The sequence below is a fragment of the Meles meles genome, chromosome 1, assembly GCF_922984935.1.
Source record: "Meles meles chromosome 1, mMelMel3.1 paternal haplotype, whole genome shotgun sequence".
In the NCBI taxonomy this organism is placed as follows: Eukaryota; Metazoa; Chordata; class Mammalia; order Carnivora; family Mustelidae; genus Meles; species Meles meles.
Window position 1 is genome coordinate 216,150,123 of NC_060066.1, and position 27,379 is coordinate 216,177,501.

Genomic DNA, 27,379 nt, shown 5'->3' on the forward strand with positions numbered 1-27,379 from the left:
TTAAATGGGAAAAGTTACAAAACAGTGTTCCGGTCCCCAGGTAAGCCCCAAGGGGCTCTCTGTGAGGGTTATTTTCTTCTCGCTGAGCTGTAGAGTCCCTATTTTCTGTAATTGTTAACACATTCTCTTCCCCAGCAACAGGATGGCGATGGGGCCACACACCCCAGAGCGTCACAGTTACTGGAAGCCATTTCCAGTGAGTCCGTCCAGGGAGACCCCGGGAACACCAGCTGGGAAGATGACACGCTGGCCGAGCCGGAGATCCCCGGGCTCTGGAAGGAAGACCATAAGCCGTACCAGGTGAGCGCTTCCTGCCTCCAGGACCTGAGGTTGGAAATGCAGGGTGCCTGCTGGCCTGGAGCCACGGCCGCAGACTGAGCCCCATGCCCGGTCACTCCGGTCGCCCGGGGGACAGCGTTATCTGTGCTGCTCCCTGCCGGGCATTTCAAAACCTTCCTCCTGGCCTGACTTAAAATCTAGGGAACTGGTGTTCCTCCTGGTTGTGCTCTCTCGCTCTGTCAAGTAAATAAAATCTGTTTCTTGTTTGTTTTATTTATTTATTTTTGACAGGGTTGCCATTCTCAAAGGTCAGAGAAATTTTTAAGATAGAGTATTTCTGGATTTCAACAGATATTTCCCAAAATTTCTCCAAATGTTCCTGCAGGCAAGATGAAGCAGTTGGGCTAGAGAACAGAACCATGGAACCTTACGTACACAACCTCAGTGGTCAACACAGGGCTAGGAATTAACGGGAACATGGCCCTCTGGAAGGAGATGTTTAAAAGAATGTCCACTAGACAATCTTCATTGACCCTGTCCTAATTAGTTCAACATAAATAAAATCTTTTTTAAAAAAACTTGAAAATCTAGGAAACTGGGGTGTCTGGGCAGCTCAATCAGTTAAGCCTCCGGTGTCTTTTTTTTTTATTTTGCTTTGTTGCTACTGAGACATTAGCTCTTTATTTTATTTTTTTTTTTAAGATTTATTTATTTATGTGAGAGAGAGTAAAAAAGAGAGAGCACGGCTCAGGGCGTGGGGTGTGGGCAGAGGGAGTGGGACAGCAGACTTCCCGCTGAGCGTGGCGCCTGACCCGGGCTCCGTCTCTTAGCCCCAAGATCACGGCCTGAGCCAGAATCGAGAGTCAGACGCTATCTGAGCACTGAGTGCCCACGGCCAGCACGGAGCCTGCTTGAGACTCACTCTCTCCTGCAGTGCCTGGGGGCTCAGTCGGTGACCGTCTGCCTTGGACTCCGGTCATGGTCCCAGCGTCCTGGGAGGGAGCCCCGTGTTGGGCTCCCTGCTCAGTGGGGAGCCTGTTTCTCCCTCTCCCACACCCCGCTCTCTCGCTATGTCTCTGCCAAAAAAAATTAATTTAAAAATAAATAAATAAATAAGATCTTTAAAAAAGAAAAGTATTCTCTCTCTCTCTCTCTGCTGCTCTCCTGCCAAGAAAATAATAAATAAATAAATAAATAAATAAATAAATAAATACAGAAAAATAAATCAACTCTTCGAAAGTCTAGAGAACTCTGGCCTGCCATTACTTCCCAGAAATCTGCTGGGACCCGGGATGGGTCTACTCTTCCCATCTGTCCTTTCTCTCTGAAGCAGGGACCGCCGGCCTGGCGATCGCCGGGCTCCCTGAGCGGCCTGCCGGGCGGTGCGGGCTGTCCCGGCTCGGCTGCTCCGGCCCCGGCTCTGCGCCGCTAACCTCTGCGGCCACCGAGCTGCCTCGGCCGCGGGGAGCAGAGCGCCTCGCTGGGCCCGGGCTGGCCCTCCTGTGTCGGTCACTGTTTCCTGGAACCGCAGGTGCCCAAGGAGGAGGTGGACCGGAAGCCCGCGGGGGGGACGAAGATGGACAAGGACATCCTGGCCCGCACCATGGAGCAGCTGCGCAGCCGAGTGACCCACAGGCAGGTGGTGTCTGGGCGCGAGTTCCGAGGTCGCCCCTTCAAGAGCAAGCCGTGGCTCGTCCACTTCAAGGTGAGCCCGAGAGCCCGCCGGGCCGCAGACGGGGCGATGCGCTACCGGCCCCACCCCCGGTGCTGAGGGTGCCGGGGGGTCAGACAGCAGCCCCGGGAGGGGCCTCGTCCCCGCCAACGGCCTCCCTGGGAAGGGACGTGAGGAGGTCAGCGCTCACACGTCGTCTCGGCCACCGGACTCTGCAGGACAGGGTGCTGGCGGGCTCCTGGGACGGCACACGGTCCCCGCGGTGACACAGAGCCGAGCGCCAGCCCCGGCCCCACGCGGTCCGAGGTCCCCGGGGAGCTGCGTCCGCTCCCGCTCTCCCTGCGTCTCCGCAGGCCCTTCCTAAGTCGGGAGACCTTCGGAATTGCTCTGGTCTCAGGACGCTCTCCGTGCTGTCCCCGCCGCCGTCATGTCGTCAGCACGCGGGCGTCGGTAACACGGGGAGCGGCTGCCACGCGCTCAGAAGAACTTCTCTGGTTTTTCCAGGATTTTGATCCCGGCAAAGTGTACAAGAAAAAGATCACGTTGACAAACGCCACCTACGCCATTAACTACTGCAGGCTGGTGGGCGTGGAGGACCGCCTGCGGGACTTCGTCCACATCCAGTGAGAGGCCACGGGGCGCGGCCGGGCGGTGCGGGCTCCCAGGGTCAGAGCTGCAGCTTCACACCCAGGCGGCCTTGGTCTGGGCAAAAGCCTTCCGCGGGGAGGCGGCTCGGTCCGTCAGCCTGGGTGGGCGCTGTCTGAGGTCAGCCCCCGCCGGCCTGATCAGGGCTGTGGCGGCCACATTTCTGCCCTGTCCGTGTTTTGGTGTCGCCCGCTCTGGGTAAGATGTCCCTGGTGGTTGTTGGGCCTTTTCTGTGAGAAGGTTAAAGCCCTCCCTGCCTCAGGACTGTCCCTCCCGCTGCCTTTGCGTGTCCTCTCTGTCACCGTGCTTCTCTGTCCTTCTTCTACGACCCCACTGGTGCGGGAGTCGGACCTTTTCACGTCTACCCGGTCCCCTTTCACGCTTGCTTCTCCCCTGCCTTGCTTCTCCCCTCCCTTCTCTCGTGCTGACCTGCTCGTGTCCGCGGCGAAGTCTCTGCGTCTGCGCTTTTCCGTTTTGCCTCCGGCTCTAAAAAAGCTTCTTCCTGGTTTGCGCCAGCTTTTAGCTGATGCATTTGGAGGCCTGCGATGACCCGGGATAGCTCTAGGACTCCTGGCTGGAGCGGTGGGTGCAGGGCAGGTCCCCACTGCCTGTCCCTGCACTCTGCGCTCGCTGACCTGGGCTCTGGTCAGCTTCTCCCACGCGGGACATGCTGTCCACTTCTGGGGGCTGCTCGTAGACCAGACAGGGCTTCTGCGTTCCCCCTTCTCTCTTTCCGGCAGCGCTGTAGGCTCTGGTGCTGTCTGCAAAGGCCTGTGTGGGCAGACCAGCTGGGAACTGCCGCCGGCCCCATAATTCTGTCCTGCCGTCCTGCCGTCATGCAGGAGGCACGGCATTTACTTGTGGTCCCCTTGGACTTCGCGCTGGTCTGTGGGTCTCTGGGGGGAGTCCAGGGGCCCTGACTCAGGGCGTCCACTCCCTCAGCACCCGAAGCTCTCCCCAGTGGGGCTGGAGCTGGAGTCCTGCCCTGAGCTTAGCCCCCACACACACACCTTCTGATTCCTGTGGCGGCTGCTGGCAGGTCGGCGTCAGCCTGAAGGTCCAGTCCCTGGCGTGGCGTCCGGCTTTCCCTCTGGTCTCCTTGAGATGTCCTTGTCTCCGGGGTCCTGAAGCTTCTCCGCGGCACGTCAGGCTTGGGCTGGTTTTCTTAGACATGTCAGGGCTCACTGAGGACCCAGACCTCTGAACAGCTGTGGGCGTCTCCCCAGCTGGCGTCCAGGTGTGTCCTCGAGGCCGACACTCAGTCGGCCCTTCTCCCTCCGCGTCTACTTGGCTGTTGACATTGTGTCAGTGGCCGTACTTCTCATTTCCAGGAGCCCTGCACCCTGCCTCAGGCCAGCGGCTACCTCGCGACCTCATCTGGCTCCTTTCCCATGTCTGTGTTTCTCTATTTCTGTCCTTGGTCATTTTAACATGACATCTTTTAAAGTCTCCGTTCCGTCGTTCTCTTACCCAAGGCCCTTGGAGTTTGGCCCTGCAGTCTGCGTGTGTGTGGTTGGTGTCCACGTGTCCTTTCCAACAAGGGAATCCCGTCTTATCGCCAGGGCGACTCTGCCCTCCCCCAGGGGGTCTCTGTGATGTGGCGTCAAAAACCTTCCTTCCCACCAAAACAAGTTTTGGTTCTGCCTGGTGCCCAGGGGTCACTACCAGCCAGGGAGGAGACGATTACATCAAATCGTAGCTTGTACGTTTCTAACCCAAACGCCAAGCACACCCCACCCTAGGAACCCTGGGAGCTGCTTTTCCTCACTCAGGCTCCAGACCAAGACAGGCTGAGCGCCCCCCGAGTCTCCCCGTGAAGCTTGGGCTCTTTCTTGGGATCTTTCACTGCAAGTGGGTCCCAGGGTCCTGGCTGTGTGCAGGGTCAGTGCCCGCCCCCGGCCTGGCTCACAGCCCTCACACTGGTGTTAACATCCTGCCTGTTCACCCCATGGCACCCGGCCCCTCCCTCCCTCTGCACACGTTACGTGGGCCCTGGGACCTGGGGCTCCGTGCCCAGGGCGGGCAGGAAGGGGTCCAGAAGGCCCGCTCGGTGGCTGCTCCGGGCCATGGCTACTGCGCACAGCTGATTCCAGCCCAGCCACGCGTTCCCTGTCAATCTGATCGCATGTCACACGATGGTTGTGCCTGCAGCTTTGATCCCCCGGGTCCCATGTCAGCTGGGATGTCCTGCGAAGTACTCGTCACCTTCAAGCCCATGGTGAGTGTGTGTTCCGAAACCAGATGGTGTGAAGGGACTTTCCCCCATCGTGAATGGGTGGTGGGGGGAACCAGGTCTCTGCCCCTCCCCAGGCTCTGCAGACACTGCTGTGGTGGCGGAGGAGGGGCGCACAGGGCTCCAGAGGGGTCCCACAGGCCCCTGTTCTAGTTCCAAACCTGTTCGCCCACGTTCCTGATGTTAGGGAGGTTTGCAAGGCCGCCCTGATGTTGGCCAGCCAGCGGGTGTGATCTGGTGCTGTGCTTGGGTCTAAATGGGGCATGCTGGAGTGTTCTAATGGGCCCTGCCCGGCGCGAGGCTCCCCAGCCACCGTGTGGATGCCCAGGTCCAGCCTGTGGTCCTGGAGCCACATGTGTCCCTGGGTCAAGTTACAAAGTCACAGTGGTTGGGGGGTTCTATTTTTTTAGATCAACGAAGATCTGGAAGGAAACATCTCATTTATGGCTCAGACGGGGGCATTTTCCGTTCCGCTGAAGTGCTCCACGAAGAAATGTGCGGTAAGTGCAGAGACGCCCGACCCAGTGCCTCTGGGGTGGCCCTGGTGGCATCTATACGGTGTGTCCCAGGTCCCGGCCTCCATCCCATGCAGCCCCCTGAGGCTGGGGCCAAGCCCTGGGCAGGTGAGCGCTCCCGACACCGGGAAGCCCAGACCGCAGGAGACCTTGGGGCTCGTCTCAGGAGACGCTGGGCTCCCAGCAATTCCGTGAGGTCCCCTCGATTTCCCTTTTAAACGACGGTCACCATGGGGTGCGTCACATCCCCAGGCCTGACAGCTGAAATTTGCACCTGAGGGCCACCTTCCCCGTTCGCCCACCCCGCCTCCCACAGCCACCGCTCTGCCGTCCGCATCTGTGAGCTTGGGTTTTGTAGATCCCGCACGGAAGGGAGGCCACACCACATTGTCTTTCTCTGCCTGCCGCATCTCACTTCACACGGAGCCTTCAAGGCTCATCCACGCTGCTCCAAACCGCAAGATCGCCTTTATCCGTCTGGTCACCCGCTGGCAGACGCATAGGTTGTCCGCACCGGTTGGTCCCGGTGAAAGATGCTGCTGTGAATCCGGGCACGGCTGTCTCTCTGAGTTAGCGGTGTCCTTTCCTTTGGAGGCGTTGCCAGAAGTGCCGTTGCCGATCGCAGAGTAGCTCCGTGTTTAGCTTGTTGAGGAGTCTCCACGCTGTGTTCCTAGTGGCTGCACCTGTTTGGTTCCCCTTCTCCACGTCCTCACCGACCCCTGTTGTTTCTGGCGTTTCTGAGTCTCTCCGTTCTGATAGCTGGGAACTGGTGCCTTGTCGTGGGCTGACCCGCGTTTTCCTGATGGTGAGCGACGTTGAGGAATTTCCGTGTGCCTGTTGGCCGTGCACATGGCTCCTGGGGTAGAGCGTGTGCTGAGTGTGGAGACGGGCTGCATCCCCAGCGCTCGCCCGCCTGACTGCCCCATCAATAAGAGCTGCTTTAATTTTATTCTCTATTTAAAAAAAAAAAAAGAAGAAGAAAAATGTCTGTTCAGGTCCTCTGCCCATTTTTTTTTAAAGATTTTATTTATTTATTTGACAGACAGAGGTCACAAGTAGGCAGAGAGACAGGCAGAGAGAGAGGGAGAAGCAGACTCCCCACGGAGCAGAGAACCCGATGCGGGGCTCAATTCCAGAACCCCGAGATCATGACCTGAGCCAAAGGCAGCGACTTAACCCACTGAGCCACCCAGGCGCCCTTCCTCTGCCCATTTTTAACCGAACTGTTTGTTTTTTCACTATTGAGTTGTGTGAGTTCTTCATATATTTTGGATGGCAAGTATTTTCTCCCATTCTGTAGGTCGCCTTTTCATTTTGTCTGCCTTTGCTGTGTGGAACTGATTCTTCTAAAAATCTTTTTGTGTATTTTTAACTTTTATTACTGAGCTGTGGCTGGCAGACGAGGTCCTGTTAGTTTCAGGGGTAGGACGTTGACTCGGCAGTGTTCCATGCCTTGCTCAGTGCTCGTCATGATTCTTTTTAAAGATTTTATTTATTTATTTGACAGAGAGAGATCACAAGCAGGCAGAGAGGCAGGCAGAGAGAGAGGGAGAGGGGGGGAAGCAGACTTCCTGCTGAGCAGGGAGCCCGATGCGGGGCTCGATCCCAGGACCCTGGGACCATGACCTGAGCTGAAGACAGAGGCTAACCTTCTGAGCCACCGAGGTGCCCTGTGATCTATTTTTTAATCAAGAAAAATTTCAAACGTAAGGAAAATCAGAAAAGCAGCAGAGGATGTCCATGCCCAGATCCCATTTGTGCCGACATTTACCACATTTGCTTGGTCTGTCTGTCTGTCTGTCTGCTGATCTGCTTGCACGTAAACCAGCAACATCGTAACACTTAGAGCACTTCCACCGGTCTCTGGGATAAAGGGGGACCTTCTGCCGCAGAAACCGGCACTTCGTGGCCCCTCCTGAGTGAGGAAGTCAGCAGTCCGTGCAGCGATGCGGTGTAACCAGCCGTCCCCAGATGCAGCGGCTGATCGCGGCAGCGAGCATGTCGCCGCACGGTCACGGGCGTGCAGGCTGGGCTTGGCCGGGCAGCCCCGTCCGGGCAGCAGTGTCCCTGGCAGGAGCTCCCGTGGGCACCGGCTGTGGCGTGTAAGTCCGCGGCTCTGTCGTGACGGGCAGGCACAGCCATCATGCTCTCCGGAACTCTGGCCAGAATGGAACTCTGTTCTCGGGCGGCGCTCCCCACTGCCCCCGCTCTGGCCCCGGCACCTCCTCACCTTCGTCTCTAGGGATCTGAACGCGCTCGGTGCCGTATGCAAGTGTGATCCCGCGGTACGTGTCTCCTGGGGCCGTCTGCGACTTTCTGTGACCTTCTGTGACTGTGACAGGAGTCACGCACGTTGCCGCATGGGTCAGAGTGTCTGTCCCTGTGGAGGAGGACTGGTGCCCAGAACCAGCTTCCATCCTGCCAGCCCTCGTTTCCTGCATCGCTGACTTCTTTTGGGTTTAGCTGATTGTTTTTAGAGTCAAATGTTTAAACTCCTTCCCGTTTCCTCCCGTGTACAATCCGTAGCTATTTCCCGAGCGGTTACCCGGGGATTACATTCCGCGTCCCGAAGCCACAGCCCCGACGGTCCGTTCCTCACGGCTCGGCGGCCCTTCCGAGCACTACACCGCTGTGATGGGGCGTCCGAGACCACAGGCTCACAGTGTCGTAACTGCATTAGTCTCTTAAGTTAGGTAGAAAACAAAACGTGGGTCACAAACCGAAGTGACAGTAACATTAGCTTCTAGACCGATGCCTGTTTCAAACAAAAGCGGCAGCAGATCGGCCTCCTAAATCGTGGAGAGAACAAAACCCACGTTGCAGCTCCGGGACGAGAACACTGGCTTTCCTGTCGCCCGTGCGCTCGCCTTTACTGGGGCCTCCAGGGACGATCCCCCAGGTCTCCGTTTGGCCCCCAGGCTCCGGGCACATTTCCTGCATTTTGATCGTCTGGAAATGTCTTGGTTTCTCTCACTTTGGAAAGACGGTTTTGCTGGAGAAGGGTTTTGGCTGACGGTGGTTCCCTTTTGGTCGTTTGTACACACTGGCCCACGGCCCTCTGGCCTCTGGGGCTTCTGGAATCTGGTGACCGTCTTGGTGTGGCCTCACACGGATGCTGGCGTCACCCCCCCCCCCCCCCCGTCTCAAAGGTCTGATTATAATGTGTCCCCGTGTGGGTCTCGCATTCCTGTCTCTCGTCACACGCGGGCGCCTCGAGCCATATTCCTCCTCTCCTGCCGCCGGCCCCCCGTGACGCGGATGTGGCCCACGTCCCCAAGGCTCCGCCAGCTTCCTTCCAGACTCGACCCGGTTGTCATATCTCAGCGTCCGCTGAGACTCTCTCCAGCCGCCGCTGGTGCGGTTGCCAAGACCAGTCTCCCGATGGCCCACACCCTCTCCGGACCCCCAGCGCGGCACCCCCGCCCCCTCCCAGCAAGCGTGGGCGTCACCCTGGAGTTGTAGCAACGCCCACGCCCCCCGCCTGCAGCAGCCCCTTCCCCAGGCTGGGCGAGTCTCCTGGGGCTCCGTGCTCCCTGCGACCCACCGCCTGGGCTCCCGCCCCCGGGAAGGCTGGTAGTGCCGTTTTCTGTACGGAGCTGCTGTTTTCTCTGTCTTTTCCCTCATTTCCTGGTCTGCAGCATGAGGAGGAGGTGGGACAGACATCGCTGGCGAGGGCGGCACGTTAGGTTCTCTTTCTTCCTGTTTCCTCGTGGCTTCACGGTTCTACGCGTTCCGCGTGCTCTCGTGGCACAGTGTCCGTTCTTGGCGCTCACCTCGCCCCCCGCCGTGGCCGTGGCAGCCCCGGGCCCCTGCTTCGGGTCACACACAGCGTGTGTGCGGTGGCCCCGGCCGTGACAGCCCTGCCAGTGGCCGCCAAGCCTCACGGAGGCCAGAGGGAGCTGACGTTTGCTGGAGCCTCCAGCCTCCAGGACAGCCACCGCTCCCGGGCTTGGAAGCCGCCCCCACACCGTGTGGACACGTGGGCCGCGGCACGGGGCGCACTGTCTGCTGGGCAACGAGCCTCAGAAAGAGCGAGTGCGTGAGGGAGTCAAGCTTCAGACCCCGGACTCAGCCGTGGCAGAAGGCCGGGCCCTGGGAAGCCCAGCTCCCCTGGAGGGCAAGGCCTCGGGTTCTTTTCTGGACGGACCAGGAAGCATCATCTGCGGCCTGGCCCGTCTCCAAGTACACAGAAGTCCAGCATCCCCAGTGCGGCCCGCCCAGCACGGGGTCCCCGTGTCCTCGGGCTCTTCTGCACTTTGGTCGTGAGGCCACCAGGGGGAGCTGCAGGGACGAGGGTGCCCAGGACCGTTGTCACCAGGAATTGTTCCTGCCCCGGGGGTGAGGTGGCCCACGTGCTGCCACCCCCAAAACTGGCTTCCAAGGCCGGAGGGAGGGGGAAAGGCCAGGCCCCGCATGAGCCGCGCGTGGTGGTCGCCCGGTGAGCCCTGGCCGCGAGGTGGACGGGGCTGTGGAGTCTTTCTCAGGCAGCTCCGTGCCCCGCGGGCGCTCGGGGGTCTGTCATGAACAGGAGGACGAGAACGGGCGGGGGGCACACAGGGAGCCCCTCGGGCCACCCGGTTTCATGGGGGACCTTCTGTCGCCCCCACACTCAGCACACACAGCCCCGCCCAGGCCTGCCTCCCGCTCAGCACGGTGGGGGCGGCCCCTCCCTTTTGTCCAGACACGGCTTCTGGACGTCGCACGACCCCTAACCAGGAGACAGGTCACGTCACGTGCCCCCTCGTCCATCCACATGCACACGCACACGTTCCGCACACACCCCCACGCGGCCACACGCGCACAGGCTGCTCTGTCCCGTCTCAGCAGTTTCTGTCCTGCAGGGGCGCGGGGGAGCGTGGAGCTCCTGGGCCTCCAAACCCGGAGCCCAGAAACGCCTCACAGGGCGGCAGCCTGCACACGACCTTCTTAGCCCGCGCCAGACGCCTGCGGGCCCTGAGGGCGAGGGGACGTGTGCCCCAGAGGAAGGAGGCGCCACCACGCGCTGATGTCTCCAGGACGGCGGCCAGACCCTCTGAGCGCGAGCGTGTCCTCCCGACCCTCGAGACGCCCCTTCCTTGGGTTTTTCTTAAATAACTTTATGGTTTGGAATAGTTTTAGCGCTACGGAAAAATGCAGTCCTACAGCCACTTTCTGCCATGAGCGTGTTGGTCCGCGCGGCTACCAAGACGGTTGACCGACACTGACGTGCCGTGGCGACCCGCTGAAGAAGACACGGTATTCAGATTTCCGCAGATCTTACCTAATGTCCCGTTTCTGGGCATCGCATCTTGCCTAACACGTTCCTTATGGCGGCTGCTTTGTGTGGGTCCTTGTGACTGTGGCAGGTTTTTTTAATTAACATGTATTGTTTGTTTCAGGGGTGCAGGTCTGTGACTCGTCAGGCACGCACCACAGCACACCCCCTCCCCAGTGTCCACGACCAGTCGCCCCCTCCCCCCCACCCCCTCTGCTCCAGCAACACTCAGTCTGTTTCCTGAGATGAAGACTCTCTTAGAGTTTGTCTCCCTCTCTGGTTTCATCTTGTTTCGTTTTTCTCTCCCTTCCCCTATGATCCTCTGTCTTGTTTCTCAGCTTCCTCATATCAGGGAGGTCGTATGATAGTTGTCTTTCTCTGATGGACTTATTTCACTCAGCATAATACCCTCTAGTTCCATCCACATCGTTGCAAATGGCAAGATTTCATTTCTTTTGATGGCTGCATAGTGTTCCTTCGGATCCCTACATTTGTATCTTTTTTTTTTAAAGATTTTATTTATTTATTTGACAGACAGAGATCACAAGTAGGCAGAGAGACAGAGAGAGAGAGGAGGAAGCAGGCTCCCCGCCGAGCAGAGAGCCCGATGCGGGACTTGATCCCAGGACCCTGGGATCATGACCCGAGCTGAAGGCAGAGGCTTTAACCCACTGAGCCCCCCCGGCGCCCCCCTACATTTGTATCTTTAGGGTAAACACCCAGTAGTGCAGTCGCTGGGTCGTAGGGCAGCTCTATTTTCGACTTTGTGCGGACCCTCCTTGCTGTTTTCCGGAGCGGCTGCCCCAGCCTGCATTCCCACCAGCAGAGTAGGAGGGTCCCCTCTCTCTGGCTGTGACAGTTTCTGAGACTTTCTTTTGACGACCGTGGCAGTTTGGAGTCCGTTACTATGTGGAATGCTCCTCCAGTGGGTTTTGTCGGAAGTTTACCGCATGAGCGGGCTGACGTGGTGGGTTTCGGGAGCAGGACCACAGGCTTCTGGCCACGTCATGTCGAGGGCAGCGCGACGCGCCCTTTGCCTGACTCGGTGTGGCCGCCGGGTCACAGGATGCTTCTCTTCTGCCGCCTTCCTGCCAGCCTGTGCTCCGTGGGAGGACTCGAGGCGGGAGGCGCTCTCTGGCTCACTGAGGATTGATTGGCCGCGCGAATTATTTGGAATTTTTCTGTAAGGCAGGTTCGTCTCGTCCACTTTCATTATTTTATAAAATCACGTCTTTATTTACTCTCTTAGTTAGAATCAAATACAACTTCTCCGTTCCTGCCCACATCCTTCCTGGAGCGACCCAGCCGTCCGCGTCCCTCTGATGCGTGGCTGCGACTGTGCTCAGCACTGGTCGCACAGCACGTCCTTTCTTAACAGAAAACACGCCCGGCTCCTCTGCGCACCTCCTGCCCCCGTGCTAGAGTGAGTCCTTTCTCCAGATAGCCCCGCGCCTCAGAGAGCGTCATTAGCAGCCGGTCACAGGGGGGCCTGGGGGCACAGCTGGTTACGTTTCCGACTCTTGATTCTGGCTCAGGTTGCGATCGCAGGGTTGTGAGATCGAGCCCCACGTCCAGCTCCGTGCCCAGTGCAGAACCTGTCCCTCTGCCCCTCCCCGCCCCGTTCATGTGCACCCACGCTCTCTCAATACATCCATCAATCTTTTCAAATAGAGAGAAAGAGGGAAAGGAAAGAAGGAAGGGAGGGAGGGAGGAAGGAAAAGAAAAGAAAGGAAGGGGAACCTAGAAGATGGGGCCGCTGGGGCTGGCCTGTTGCCCCAAACATTCACGCGGGTCACTCCACTCTGATACAGTCCCGCATGGACCATTCCGGCCTCTTCCTCGGGCTCACCTGTGATCTCTGGTGCCACAGCCAGAGCGGGGCTTCCCCACCCACCGCCCGTGCCCTGGTCACTCAGCCCAGCGTGTGCAGTGTGGACAGCGAGCCCTCCCTCGGAAACAGTGCTCCTGCCCGAGCCCCCCGCTCCAGCCCCGGGGCCGGAGACTTCAGCCCGTAGAGCCCGCCCCTCCCTGAGTGACTCAGCTCAGCACCTTCTCCCCACGCTCTAGTCAGGTTGTTTCCTCAAACTATGACCAAGCGAGATTGTTTCGTGACATCCGCCTTCCGTCCTGAGATTTCCTCCAACTCCCGAATGATGCATTTCTCCGTAGACTTCACCACGGAGAGCAGCTCTGGGATCACACCCCACGTGAGGGGCCGCCGCCAGGACTTCCGCGTGCCCCTGCCCCCACCGTCCCCCCGCCCCGGGGGGCCCTTTGTTCCAGTGACCGTGCGGCCCAGGGGCTCCAGGGGCCGGGTCTAGGGAGGGTCCCACATGGCTGTGCCTTCTGCGGTTTGGACGAAGCTCCAGCCACGTCGTCACCGCTGTGGTCACACAGAGCGGGTCGCTGCCTGCAGACCCCCGGTGCGCCTTCCTCCCTCCCCCCAAAATGCTGGCAACCCCTGATCCCTTTACTACCTCCTTAATTTTGACTTTTCCAGAATGCCATACAGTTGGAATCACCGTACGTACCCTTTCCAGCTTCTTTCCCTTAGTAACGTGCACTCGAGGTTCCTCCGTCTTCTCATGGCTTGATGGCTCATTTCTTTCTAGCTAACCTGACCTGTTAGGTTGGAGCTCAGGAGCTCCCAAATCATCATAATCAGTCCACAAGCCAACGATTTCTAGGACGTGGACAGTGTCCCTGGGGTCCCCTCGGGGCTGCAGGGCAGCAGGCGGGGGAGGAGAGTGTCAGGCGCGGTCACCCTGGTCATCCCTGGGTCTTTCGGCAGCTATCCCTTGACAAGGAGCTCATCGACTTTGGCAGCTATGTGGTGGGGGAGACCACATCCCGGACCATCACGCTGACCAACGCCGGGGGCTTGGGCACCAAGTTCAAGTTTCTTCGGGTATCAGAGTCCTGTGAAATGGGCATCGCGCAGTCGGCCGTGAAAATGGTGAGTGCGTTGCTCGCTCCCAGTAGTTAGCCGAGGCTCCTCAGGCAGGGGCAGGGTGTGATGCCTCCCGCCACCCAAGACAGTGCTGTGAGTCTGAAACAGTGGTGGTGGGAAGGGGCCTGTCAGCACAGGGCTGGGTGTCCTTGTCTGGCAGAGTGGGGGAAATTGGCTCCATACGGGGCCACCTGGGGCTGCCTGTCGGGTCCAGTGGCAACGGGACCCTGACCCCTCTCGAGTGTGTGGTGGCTGATGGGGCAGCGGCCAAGAGCACCAAGCCCAAGAGCCACAGGGGACCCACCTTTCTCCCGATGTACCTGTGAAGTCCCTGCTTGGGACAGGCCAGCCAAGAGGACATGGCCTGAAAGCCACAGGCAAGCCCTGCCCACTCCTGTACATTTTCCAAAGGCATGAGGTGAGCCACGGTCTTCCCACGGAAGGCCGTGCGGACCTGCTGCTGAGAGAGCGGACACAACCCAGAGCGATGCAGGTGGGACCCCATCTGTGGAAACGGCTTCTGTCACACCCCCGGGCACTGGGAGGTCTTTCGGGGATGAGGACGGGTGAGAGAGACGTCCGACGAGAAGCACTGAGCTACCTTTCATTTCTGGTCTGGTAGTGCGGGGTCGGCGCGGGGGCCCCGGACGGGTCTCCTGCAGGGAGGGCAGGACCAGTGGGGTAGGGACAGAGGTGGGGAGGGCTGGGGTGTGAACCCGGGGCAGGGCCAGGAGAACGGTGGGTGAGGAGGCGGGCACAGGCCGGGTCAGCTTTCGGACCTGCAGGTCTCTGAGCCAAGAGTATGGAGCTGGGGCCTGGGGCACCAACCCCATGTGGGGAGACAAGCCACATGTCCCAGGAAAGGAGGGCAGAGTGTCAGCGTGGAGAGAGACCGTGGAATGGGCTGCATGTGGGACGACCCGAGACCCGGCCTCGGTGCCCATGGAGGAGCCAGGAGCCGGCCTGGACTAGAGACCGGTGGTCGGGCCCGCGCCCCCAGGCAGCGGCGGTCTGCACGCCTGGCTCGGGAGAGAGGGAGGATGGTGGCCAGGCTCCCCACGTGGCCCTGCGGGCAACAGGGTCTGGGCAGGAGAGTGGGAAGAGCAAATGGGAAACCGCGAGTGAGAGTGTCTTGTTCCCTTTTCAGAGCGGCGCGTTCACAGATGAAGGTAAAAGCTTTTACGATAAAATCATCACCAGCGTTTCTGAGCAGCAGATCGAGGGCACCGAGTCCTCTCCCACAGACGTGCCGAGCCAGAAGGAGTCTGGGAAGCCGGACAGCAGGGAACAGCAAGAGGGGCGCCCCACGGGTGAGCGGGGCACCGGGGGACAGGCACCCGCTGCCTCCTAGGGGGCTCTGACATGAGCCCACGTGGTGCCAGAGGGCTGGACGGTGTTTTTCTAGGACTTGGGTGTTAAGTGACAGTAAATAAGGAAACAGATACATTCGGATACATACGGGCTGTGGAGGGGAGTGAAATTTGCCGTCGCAGGCACGCTAGATGAATATTTGAAGGAGCGCCCAGCTTTGGACATCCAGGCCGGCCACAGGAGGCTCGGGGTCCTTGTTGGGACAGTGGAGGAGCCCGGCCCGGGGTGCAGCCACCGGACAGAGCAAAGGGGACGGGGAGGGAGGAAGACTGGGAGGCCCCACCAGCAGGGTCATGGGACACACTGTCTAGGACGAGCCCTGCCCGTGCAGAGCAGCAGGACGTGAGGACAGAGGACAGAGGACGAGTCCCCTTCAATGGCCCCCAGGCCCCGGCAGGACAAGGAATTCCCTGCAGGCCCAGCCTTGCCCTGACCGCTGGTGGCCGTGTTCCCGTCACCTCCCTGGACAGTGCCCCTCCCGCACGCGCGCAGGGCGGCGGATTTCTCGTGTCAGCCTCACGGGAGCAGAGCCTGGAGGACTCCCGAGGCTCACGCCGCGGCGGCAGCGGTTCCTCCCGTCTCCACCACTGTGTGGCGTCCGCTTCCGCAGCCACCTTCGGTCACAGACCCGCGGCCCCAGGCACGAGTGGGACTTCGGGGGCTGTGCCACTGTGCCGCCGCCCCCACGGTCCCTGTGAGTGCGAGCAGGCCGGCTGCGCTCCCGTGGCTTCTCTCTTGTTCGCTCGCAGCGAGGTCTTTTCCAACACGTTGGTGTCAGTTCAGGTTCCTGCCGGCCGCGTCCAGGAGTTGGTTCTTTCAAAAGATCAACAAAACTGAGAAGCCTCCAGCCAGATGGGGGGGGGGGCGCGACCCAAATGAATGAAAGCCCCAGCGAAGGAGGAGAAGCAACACCCACTGCCACAGAAACTCAAGCAGCTGCCGCAGACGGCACTAACACCTGTGCGCCGCGGTGCCAGGGCTCGGTGAGTGACGCCTGTGCTTTCGGCTCAGGTCACGACCCCAGGGTCCTGGGATCGAGCCCCGCGTCGGGCTCCCTGCTCCGCGGGGTCTGCTTCCCCCTCTCCCTCTGCCCCTCCTTCCTGACCTGTGATCTCTCTCTCTCAAATAAATAAATAAAATCTTTTTTAAAAAAAGAAAAGAAAAAGAAAACCTATATGCCAACAAATTGGACAACCTGGGGGAACGGACAAGTTCCTAGAAACATACGCCTTCCAGAACTACAGCAGGAAAAACCAGAAAGTCTAAATAGACAAAGCGAATCAGATGGAATCACTGATCGAAATCTCCCAACAAAGCAAAAGGCCAGGACCAGACGGCTTCATGGGCGATTTCTTTTTTTTTTTAAGTTTCTTATTTATTTCAGAGAGAGAGAGCGAGAAAGAGGCACGAGCAGGAAGGGAGGAGCAGTGGGAGAGGGAGAAGCGGGCTCCCTGGGGTTTGACCTCCGGACCCCGGGATCATGACCTGAGCTGAAGGCAGACGCTTCCCCCTCTGAGCCGCCCCCCAGGCGTCCTGCAGTCCACAGGTCTAATGTAATCCCTATCAAAATGCCAGCAGCATTTTTCTCAGAGCTGGAACAGGGAACAAATAATCCTAAACTTTGTGTGGAGCCACAGAAGACCCTGACTAGCCAAAGCAATCTTGAAAAAGAAAAGAAAAGCAAAACTGGAGGCGTCGTAATTCCAGAATTCAAGGTATGTTACAAAGTGGCAGCAATTAAAACAGTGTGATATTGGCACAAACGTAGACACATAAGTCAATAGAACAGGATAGAAAATCCAAATACGAACCCACAATTAATCTTCAACAAAAGAGGAAAGAATATCCACTGGGGAAAACACAGTCTCTTCAACAGACGGTGCTGGGAGAACGGGGCAGCCACAGGCAGCAGCGTGAACCCGGACCACTTTCTTACACCATAAAAACAAACTCAGAATGGTTTTAAGGACCTAAATACGAGAACCATGAAATCCTAGAAGACAGCACAGACGATAACCTCTTTGACACTGACCATAGCAATATTGTTGTAGGCACGTCTCCTCAGGCAAGGGAAACAAAAGCAAAAACAAACTTTTGGGACTGCACAGAAATAAAGTTTTTGCACAGCGAAAGACACAGCCATAAAACTGTAATCAGCCTACCGAGCAGAAGATATTTGCAAATGACACATCCGGTAAAGGGTTAGTATCTAAAATCCGAGATACATGCAACACAGTGCCCCAAAGGCCAACAACGCAATGTCAAAAATGGGCGGAGACCTCCAGACGGCCGACAGACCTGAGAAGACGGTCAGCGCGACTCGGCATCGGGGACACACAGATCAAAACCACAGCGAGCCGTCACTGCCCGCCTGTCGGAAGGGCCGAATCAACAACACGAGAAACAACGGGCGTTGGCGAGGACGCGGGCGAAGGGGAGCCTCGTGCGCTGCGGGGGGACGCGAGCTGGTGCGGCCACTCTGGCAAACCCTGCAGATGGCCTCAGAAAGTCAAAATAAGAAAATAAGAAAAATAAGAAAAAAAAAGTCCAAAATAGAGCTACCCTACGAGCCGGCAACGTCAGTATGAGGCACTGACCAATGAGTGCAAAGATACTACCTCACGCAGCCCCATGCGGACATTATCTCCAAGAGCCAAACCGTGGAAGTCGCCAAAGCAGCATGAGTGGACAGACGGACGTGGTGCAGAGAACGGACTCGAACTGCCCCTCCCAAGGATGCGGTTGGAGCTGGAGAGTTTTGCGCTGAGCAAAGTGAGTCGGAGACAGACACCGCGTCACCTCACACAGGTGAGATTTAAGGGGAAAATGAGCAAAGGGGGAAAAAGAGAGAGAGACAAACCGAGAAACAGACTCTTGACTACAGAGAACGCACGGACGGCCACCGGAGAGGAGGGGGGAACGGGGGACGGGGGAATGAGGGGGCAGGGCTGAGCGAGTCCACTTCTCATGATGAAAAAACTGAAATAAATAGTAAAATAAAAATGAAAGTGACAACCTGGACTTCATTAAAACTGAAAACATCTGCTCTTCTGAAGACGATGCTGAGACAATGGAGAGGTACGACTTTCCGTTCGAAATAAGAGCAAATGGCGTGTCTGCTGGAGAGCCCGAAACACGTAAAGAATTTCCAAACCTCAATGAGAAAACAAATGACCCAGTTTAAAAATGGGCAGAAGGGGCACCTGGGTGGCTCAGCCAGTTAAGCGTCCTCTCAGTTTCGGCTCCGGTCATGATCTCAGGTCACGGGATCCAGCCCCCCATTGGGCTCTGTGCTCTACAGGGAGTCAGCTTGGGATTCTCTCTTTCTCTCTCATATAAATAAACAAAAATAAAAGCTTTTCTTAAAAATGAGTAAAACCTTAGACATTTTACCGAAGATTTGTCGCCGGTGTTTCCGCACGTGAGAAGGCGGTCGGCATCCTTAAAACCACGGTGGGATTGCACGGCTCGTGTATCAGGACGGCTGGATCCGAGCCAGAAACAAAGCGAAAAGCTGGCCCGCCAGAGGCTGGTGGGGAGCCGCGGCGGCCCCGTCTGCTGCTGGGCGTGTGGCCACGCGGGAGAGCTTTGGCCTTTCTTACCAAGGTACGCAAGCTTCGCACAACCCCAACACCCCAGTCCTGGGTATTTGCCAAGAGAAATGGAAACCTATAGTGGAAGGGAAGACTGTACGCGAACATCTCCAGAGGGTTTGTGACCGCCACAAACCAGCGTCCTGCGCCAGGGGACCAAGTTGGTGACGCGGCAGCGGTGCGAATCCCGGAGGGGCCCATGGTCAGGAAAGGTCGGGCTCCCAGGCGGCGGACGGTGACTCCGTTTGCGTGGTGTCCTGGGAGGGCGAGACTGTGCAGATGAGTGGCTCGGGGTCGGGGCAGGGGCTGGCTATGGAGGGGCGCACGGGCTTTGGGGGAGGAGCTGGTCCGTGTCTCCCCGGCGGTGCCCGCTGCCCTGCCAGCCTTTGTCGACACTCGCAGGTCACGCTGAAATGGGCGCATTTTCCTGCGGGTGAACGACTCCTTCATAAAAAGGGGTGGAAAGGAAGTCATTCGGCGCCCGGAACAGCAGCACGGCCGTCGGGCAGGTGTCAGATGCGGACAGAGTCCGCCGCAGAGCTAGAGAGAAGCCCTCGAACCACACGCAAAACTCTCACAGACAAGGACAGAGGCCGACTGGAGAACAACCCAATAAAGCGTGTAGACGCGAGAACGTGATCGTCGAAATGGGAACCCCAATCGCGGGATAAACCGCAGAGAGACATTGCTGAGAAGGGACCCAGGAAAGCGTCTCACTGCAGACAGACAGACACGTGAACGCCTGGTACAAGCCATGGAGGACAGAGGGAGGAGGTCTCGTCTGTGTCCTGGAGTCAGGAAATGGTCGTGTCTAATGACACACTTGTGAGAACTTTCTAAAATGTTGAAACACATCTAAACTCGTACCTGTACCCCGAAAGTGAGTACATGCCCACTCCTCTGACGGAGAGCAGGGAACCGGACACATGACGAAAGGAAGCTCTCGTGACTGTTACTGAGCCCGACTCCAGACCTGATGAAAGTTTGCCGTGTTCTCAGCAAACCGATCAGCGCAGTTCCGCGCTGGACACCAAGAGACCCCAACCACCACCCGCGCAGAACGAAGCAGTGACCACAGAGTCTACCCTGGCCTCAGGCCAGGTTGTCATAGTTCTTACTCCTGAAACAGACAAGGACATAAACATCAAGATGGGGACAGCGGACGGCCCCTCCCCCACCCAGGGGACAGCTGTGGCTGCTGAGTGGGGTGACAGGTCGGCCAAGCTGGGGGCACCCAGATCAACCCCAGACCCCAGAAACAGTGCGCACGACCCTATAGGTGAATCATCCAGCCACGTCGGGCACACATGTCGGGGCAGGCCGCCACAGGGCACCCGGGATCTCCATGGTGGCCAGGCCAGGCAGCCCAGGCACGGGACTAGGAAAGGTGCTGAACTCCGCCTCTCCTGTCAAATGGTGTCACGAGCAAAATCAGCAGAAAGACCTTCTCAGACAAGAGGAATCAGCATCTGCTTTCAGGGGCCCTTCCTGACAAACAGCCACGGGGCAGGTCAGCACACACAGGCCACCAGCAGGGGACATGCCAGCGGCACACGCACGGGCCATGCTAAGTAGCGGGGACTCGGCCGGGACTCTTGGAAGGCGGTATCATTGCAAACTCTCAGGCCTTGGTCCTTCCGCTCCACGGGCCACCAGCAAGTCTCCCGTCCCCGGGCCATACTCCAGCACCTCTCCCCTCCCTCAGCCTCGGCGTGCCTCTCTGCTGGGCCTTCTCGCTTCCTCCTCTGACTAGACAACCCTCAGAGCCCACTCTCTAGTCCCCTGACCCCCAAAGGGCTGGCTCGTTCCAGCTCCTCTGGCTCTGGCCCTCAGACCACCGCGCCCCACCAGCCACACAGAGCCGCGTCCTTACCAACCTCACCTCCCCCGGCCTCAGCAACCCCTTCCCACCCCCAGTCTCCAGCTCCCGAGGCCATGGAGCCCACTGCCCGAGTCTGCCTGAGCAAGCCCTCCCCGCTCTGCCCCTCCAGCGCCACTGAGTCATTCTGCTTTGCAGAGCGGGGCTGCAGGGAGGGAGCTGGCTGGGAGCTGTTCGCCCGGAGGAGGATCCCCCGGCCCCATGGACTGCCCGGCCGGCGCTCTCATCCGGACCTCCTTCTCTCCAGAATCCGAGGGAGTGACCGTGACCCCCGTCGTGACCATGCCCCACAACGAGGAGCCGACAGAGATCTCGCTGGGAGAGGTCAGCAAGGCCCGCTGCCCCGCAGGCTGCCTCCTCCAGGCCTGCCCTCCTGACCGGCTGCCCGCCCCACCCCCCGGGCAGACCCTCCCACTTGACCAGGGCCCGATGAGACTTGTCTGGCCTCTCAGTCTCTGGGCCGCCAGCACGGTCAGCCAGCCTGCGGCCACCCCCGTCCCAGGAGGGGACCGGGCAGGACTGGAGCAGCGGAGGGTCCACTGCGAGAAGACCCGGGCAGGCCTGGAGCATGGAGTGTGTGTGTGTGTGTGCGCGGGTGCATACGGGGCCCAGGTCATGGAGAGGACAAGTACACACAGGTGGGGTTCTGCTGTGATGCTGGGCAGTAAGTCCTTGAAGGGCAGGCCCGGTCCACCCAAGGGCATTCATTGTTGGGGTGGTGGCGCTGCCCGGGGTGAGGACGGGGGACGCACCTTGACGGAAACGTGAAGGCTGACTGGCCTCTTCCCACGCAGGACACAGAGGGTGAGATTGGCCCCTTCAGCTCGGTCAGAGTGCCGGTCGTCTTCACGCCCGTCATCCCAGGAGAGGTCCAGACCAAGTTCAAGGTTGTGTTCAAGAATCAGCAGTGCCCGACCGTGAGTGTCCCACCACGGCACGGCCCGGCCCTGGGGTCCCTGCCCCTCTGCGGTCCCCCGACCGCAACCCTGTGAGGACACTGAGCGCCTGGATAGCCAGTCGGCGGCCCGGATGGTGGGCTCCACAGCCGAGACACACGCACACGCCTGTGCACACACATCCGTGCGCACACGGACGGAGCCCCTGCCCTCAATCACTAGACGTGCCTCCTCTCGTTCCAAGTAGTTCCAGTCTTGACTTGCTGTAGTCCATCTATCTATGCACGTACCGAAGGTTTGTTAGATCTCGCTCAGAGACGTGATCTGCAGACTGTCGTTGTCTCGTGTGTTGCTACGTTTGTTGTGACCAAAGGCACAACTGAGTTTATCGACATGGCGTGTGCATGTGTGTGTCAAAGCCGTAAGCAAATTCCCGACCTGGGGGGTCACACCGCTCATGCCCTCCGTGCCTTCCCGGCCCCGAGACCACAGACACATTCTGTCTTCAACCCGCGATCTTCTTGTCTGTGCCCCAGGGACCCTGTGGCCTAGGTTCTGCCAGCTGGGGTGTTCAGACTCTCACGAGCCCCATCCTGTGGGCCAGCGGCCCCCACCCCGGGCCGGGGGTCCTGGAGGAAGGTGTGTGGAGACCTCGGCTCACCGCCGTCACCCCAGGATAGGGCCTTCCCTGCTGGGCATCTGCCCAGCCTGGGAGGGGCTGTTGGGCACGGCCTGTCCCTGCGGGACCCCCACAGACCCCCAAACGTCCTGAGACCCGGGACTCAGGGTCTGGCTGGGAGGAGCTGGTGGCCACAGAGAGGAGAGAAGTGCTTCCCTCTGTCCCTGGTCCCCTCGAGACCTCTGAGCCTCCACCTGCTTCGGCTGGGAGAGTTGGCGAAGTGTGCGTGTGTCTGCGAGATCATTATTCTGCAACGAAAGGGTTTGTTTAAGCAGCTGAAACGTTGACCGTCGGGAAGCTATGTGACGCGTGCGTGACAAGGCATTGTGCTAGTCTAAGCTTCTTATGTTTGAACGTTCTGATAATAAGGATTGTTTAAAGCATGTAATACGAAAACTGCCACAGAACTCCACCACGTGGCCGGTTGAACGAGTAACCTTCCACACTTGTAAGTCCTAGAAGCCTGCGGCGGGGCATCACCCGCTTTGCCGACAGAGGTGTGTGTCTCTGACTTTGCACCTTCAAACTCAGTTGTATTTCAGAGTCTTGGGCGTCGCTATCGACGTGCCGGTCTGGGTGCCGAAGCCCAGCGTGGACCTGAAGATCTGTATGTATGACCGACTGTACCAGGACTCCGTCCTCGTGCACACTCGGTGAGCGCTGCGGGCAGCGGAGCCCGGACCCACGTGCGCCATTCGGCTGGACCTCCCGCCGGGTCGACCCTCATGGTCATCGTGGTGGGAGGCACAGCAGGGCCGGAGTCAGACGCGGAGGGAGTCAGAGGGGAAGACGAGGCCTGGCCACGGCCAGGGAGGCGGCACCTCTAGACCCAGGGAAGGGCCAGAGCCCTAGAAGGAGGCAGTCCTGGCCGCAGCTGGACCTTAGCCAGAGGGACCCATGTCCGGTTCTGACCTCCAGAACTCCAGGAGGATAAGTCTGTGTTGTTCCAAGCCCCTGGGTCTGTGGTGAGCCGCTCCAGCAAGAAAGAGACGCTCCCCCCTCCACGCCCTTGTCCTTGGCGCCTCGTGGACACAGACAGGAAAAGCAGGAGCACAGCCATGAGAGGAAAAGCGGACGGAGCCTAAGGAAAGAAGCGAGTTTCTCTCCAGGGGGTCTTGCAAAGGCGTCCAGACACCAGACCAGGCATTTCTAGAAGCTTTTTACTGACCTATAGCTTAGATGGAGAGAAGGAGGCAAAGGCCGTGGTAGCGCTTAGGCGACTGTCGTTCCCCAAATAGGCCTGGTGCCGGTACCTGCTGACGCCAGGCCCGGGTTTCGCGAGCGCTGCCTCCAGCGCGACCCGGCTCGTCGGTGTGGAAGTCCCGCAGACTTCCTCCGTCACCCTGCGTCTGCGGGGGGACAGGCCTGTCCCCGCGCCAGGGCCGCAAACGCCGGGGACTCAGGAGGGGCCCCGTGGACTTGTTTGGGAAACGAGGGTGAGCGGCCTCTGCCGGTTTATCTCGGGGTGCGTGGTGCAGCTGCTTCTGGGGGCGGGGCAGCCGTAGGCCTGTGGGATAAACAAAGATCCCGGCCGCACACCCAGGCCAGGGCGCGTCCGTGACAGAGCCGGCCAGGTCACGTGGTTTGCCGGAGACTCAAAGGCAGGCAGGGGTGTGGGGACACTTCATGGTAGGAAAAGGGAAGGTTCCAGGTGAGACCAGTTGGGGCCCAGCGAGCGAGAGGTCCTGGCTGGAAGCAGACCCCCCCACACCCGACGCCTGCGGCTGCTTCCGAGTTGGAGGAGGAGCAGAGCCAGGGGAAGCGGCCTCAGGCCCATCCCCGACCTTGGCCTGGGCAGGAGTATGGCAGAGCCCCACAGGCCAGGGGACCCCCCCCCGTGCCCACACCCCTCCAGGTCCGGGCACGGGGTGTGCCTGTCCCGCCAGTTCTTCCCAGAACACACTCAGGCCTCTGAGAATTGACTGGGGCCGTATTTCCACGGCGGGCTTCCTGTCTGTGGGAACTCCTCCCCAGGAAACCCTCCCTTTGGCGAGCCGGGCTGTGCCTGCGCACCCGTGGGCGTCCGGGGTGTGCGAGGGCTGTCGGTCCCGGGGGTGTGGACGCTCAGCGTTGCCGTCGGGTGTCCCCGGGTGTCCGCAGGTCGAAGGTGGCGCTGCGTCTGACGTTCGAGGTGTGCAGGGAGCTGCGGGGGCACATGGAGCTCCTGCCAGAGATGGGCTACATCCAGGCCCAGTCCTGCTACGCCGTGCAGCTCAAGTTCCTGCCGCGGTGAGCGCCCGGGGAGCCCGCCGTGGGCAGCTCGCAGGTCAGTGGCCCGTCCTTCTCCAAGCTGAGTGCGTCCTCTCTTCCAGACACTCCCTCCCAGAAGATGCAGGGAAGTATTTTGACAAGGAAAGCAGAGTCCTCGAGGCCCCGATGACAATCCGGGTGGCTGACCAGGTCTGCGTAGGACAGTCCCCGGGAATGCCAGGCACTCATGCGGAGGCAGGGCCCTGGCGGGTTCCCAGCCCAGCAGCCCCTACACGGCGACTGGGAAGGCAGGGTGTTTGTGGCTCGGGGAGAGACCCGGGAGGGCTGTGCGGGGCCGGCAGGGCGTCCTTCCATCACCGGAACCCACACGTGCCCACGTGTACACTCACAGGGCGTGCTCATGCCCCCCCAACCATGCCCACCCAAGGCTCCTCCCCTCCTCTCTGGCACCTGCTTCCCTGTCCTCCCAAGTCACGGCGACAGACAAGTGGCCTTTCCCAAAACAAGTCTTGTGTCTGGCCCAAGGCCTCTGCCACTCTCATGTGTGGAGTCGTTTGCAGAAACAGACACGTCATCGTGGCGTTCTCGCCGTGTCCCCTTCAGATCAAGCCGGTGGCGTTTACCGTGCATGCCGTGGTCACCACCTCGGACCTGGAGCTCAGTCCCTCGGCCGTGGACTTCGGCTACTGCACCATCTACGAGGCCATCAGGACCCAAATCAGCCTCTGCAACCACTCCCTCCTGCCCCAGGGGTTTGGGTTCGTCGGGGTCCCCAAGGTGCCTCCCTCGGTCAGGGAGGGGCATGGGTGCGGGGACAGAGTTGGGAAGCTCTGGGGATGGGCCAGGCCGGTGCTGCCCCAGGTTGCTCACCCCTCCCCAGATTCCACGGCCGCCTCCGGGCCCGTCAGCCTGGCGTCTCTCCCTGCCTGTCCCCCTCCTCGTCCCCACTGCCATAGCCCCACCTCGCCTTGCTACTCTGTCCCAGCCTTTCTCGCCCTCCCTGGCCCGTGCCCTGGCAGGACTCCAGACCTCTCCCTCCGTTCCTTCCAGAAGTCTGGCCTGCCTGGGCCTGCGGGGCAGCCACGATGAGGCACAGAGCAGGCTGCCCTCAGCTCTCTGTGGGCCACTGCGCCGCCAGCCCTGCCGCCCCCTTACACGTATGCCGACGCGTGCACAAACACGACGCACACACAGGCACGTCGTGACGCACAGACGCACGGACAGCTCCACGCGCCCGTGTGATCACGTGCGTACAGACGTCCTCACAAAGATGCTGACACACAGTCACACACATCCGCACACTCGTACACACTCACGTGCTCACACCCACTCAGACGCTCGGCCACACGCATGTCCACGCAGCCCCCACGATACGCCCCAGCAGACCCCTGTTTTCACTCTGGGGTCATGGTTTTCCATTTGCCAGTTTGTGGACATCCAGCCCAATGACGGGTTTGGGACAATCCTGCCGCTGGAAATGCTCCAACTTGATGTGATCTTCCAACCCACCAAGGCCAAGGAGTACAACTTCGAGCTCGTGTGCAAGTCCGAGATCAACCGGTGAGCCTGGCAGGCAGGAGGGGTGCAGAGGGCCGGGTGTGGCCGGCTGGGGGGGGGGGGCAGTCCCGCCCCCAGACTCAAGCACTGGCAGGTGGGTCAACTGAGGGGCTGGGCTGAGGCACGACGGACCGCCAGGACCCCAGACCCAGGTACAGGCTCCCGGGATCCGGGACCTCGCTTGCCGGGCCGGCTCGCCCAGTGTGCCTGCGCGCATGTGTGTGTGTGTGTGTGTACACATGTGTATGAGAGTACGAGCGTGGGAGCAGTAGGAGTGCGTGCGAGCGTGCACCCGTGAGTGTACGTGCGTGCGAGCATGCACCCGTGAGTGTGTGCGTGCGTGCAAGCGTGAGGGGTGTGCGTGAATATGTGAGCACGCACTACAGACGTGTGTGTGCGTGCGTGCGAGCGTGAGGGGTGTGCGTGAATTTGTGAGCACGCACTACGGACGTGTGTGTGTACGTGCGTGTGAGCGTGAGGGGTGTGCGTGAATTTGTGAGCACGCACTACGGACGTGTGACACGTGTGGGGTGCGTGCGTGTGCAGAGTGTCCCTCTGCTCCCAGGAGGACCTGGGCAGGAGCCCTACTCACTCTAATGCGCGGGGACACTCCCTGGACCTCCCTGGGCTTCCCATTTCCACCCTGACAAGTGGGATGGAGGAAGTGGGAGAGAGAGAGAAACCAAACAGGATGCTGAAGGGGGGGTCTGGGATAAGGGCTGTGTTCTTGTTGCTGCCTGAGGTTATCTGTCCCAGTGAGGAATGTTCTAGAGCACCCTGTGCAGGTGTCCAGCTGGGCACCGAGCCCCACTGCCCTCCTGTTTCTGTCTGTCTCTTCTCCTGTTCCCACCTACATTCCAGCCTGAGTTGCCATCGACCCTGTCTGGGGTCAGAGTGCCCAGGGCCCATGGGCCAAGCCCTCTTCTGGCCCCGGGAGTGTGGCCATGGGCAGGACCACTGGTCGCCTGGGATCTGACAGGCTTGTAGGTGAGCAGGGGTGAGTCCACAGGCTGTAAGAGTTTAGAGAGTGAAGGGTAGAGTTAGAACCCACAAGGAAGGGGCGCCTGGGTGGCTCAGTGGGTTAAAGCCTCTGCCTTCGGCTCAGGTCATGATCCCAGGGTCCTGGGATCGAGCCCCACATCGGGCTCTCTGCTCAGTGGGGAGCCTGCTTCTCCCTCTCTCTCTGCCTGCCTCTCTGCCTACTTGTGATCTCTCTGTCAAATAAATAAATAAGATCTTAAAAAAAAAAAAAAGACCCCACAAGGAAAATCAATGGCCTGACTGCCCACCTGCCACATTCCCCATCAGGGTCTTGGGTAAAACCCGCTGCCTCCCAGTCATAAGAATGGCAGCATCTGGCCCGTCTCAGTCAAGCCTTGGTGATGCCGCCCCTGACAGGTGGGGGCAGGGGGTGCTTCTGGTTCTTTCCATGCGACGAAATGAAGGTGGTCGTAAGTGAGGCGCCAGAGAGGGACTGTTCAAGCCAGAGAGGGACTGTTCCTCGTGCAAGACACGCCCTGTGATGTGGGTGCGCAGGGAGAGGTTTGTAGGGTTGAGTGATGCTGGGGAGCAGAGCTCCCTCCACGCCCATCTCCAGCCCCGCAGGGAAGCCGGGCAGCGCCCCCACCCCAGCCCCGCCACTCGC

General features: G+C 59.7%; 1 protein-coding gene across 1 annotated transcript in view; it reads left to right on the forward strand.

Annotated features, from left to right (window-relative positions):
- The window catches only part of CFAP74 (cilia and flagella associated protein 74), a 71,665-nt gene that overhangs the window by 36,292 nt on the left and 7,994 nt on the right, over window positions 1–27,379 (forward strand). Inside the window, 14 exon segments of the mRNA XM_045985320.1 lie at window positions 136–300; window positions 1,811–1,984; window positions 2,456–2,574; window positions 4,748–4,814; window positions 5,240–5,329; window positions 13,390–13,554; window positions 14,696–14,858; window positions 20,639–20,715; window positions 21,186–21,308; window positions 22,498–22,619; window positions 24,067–24,195; window positions 24,279–24,366; window positions 24,781–24,954; window positions 25,604–25,737. Of these exon segments, the coding sequence (XP_045841276.1) occupies window positions 136–300; window positions 1,811–1,984; window positions 2,456–2,574; window positions 4,748–4,814; window positions 5,240–5,329; window positions 13,390–13,554; window positions 14,696–14,858; window positions 20,639–20,715; window positions 21,186–21,308; window positions 22,498–22,619; window positions 24,067–24,195; window positions 24,279–24,366; window positions 24,781–24,954; window positions 25,604–25,737 (1,790 nt within the window).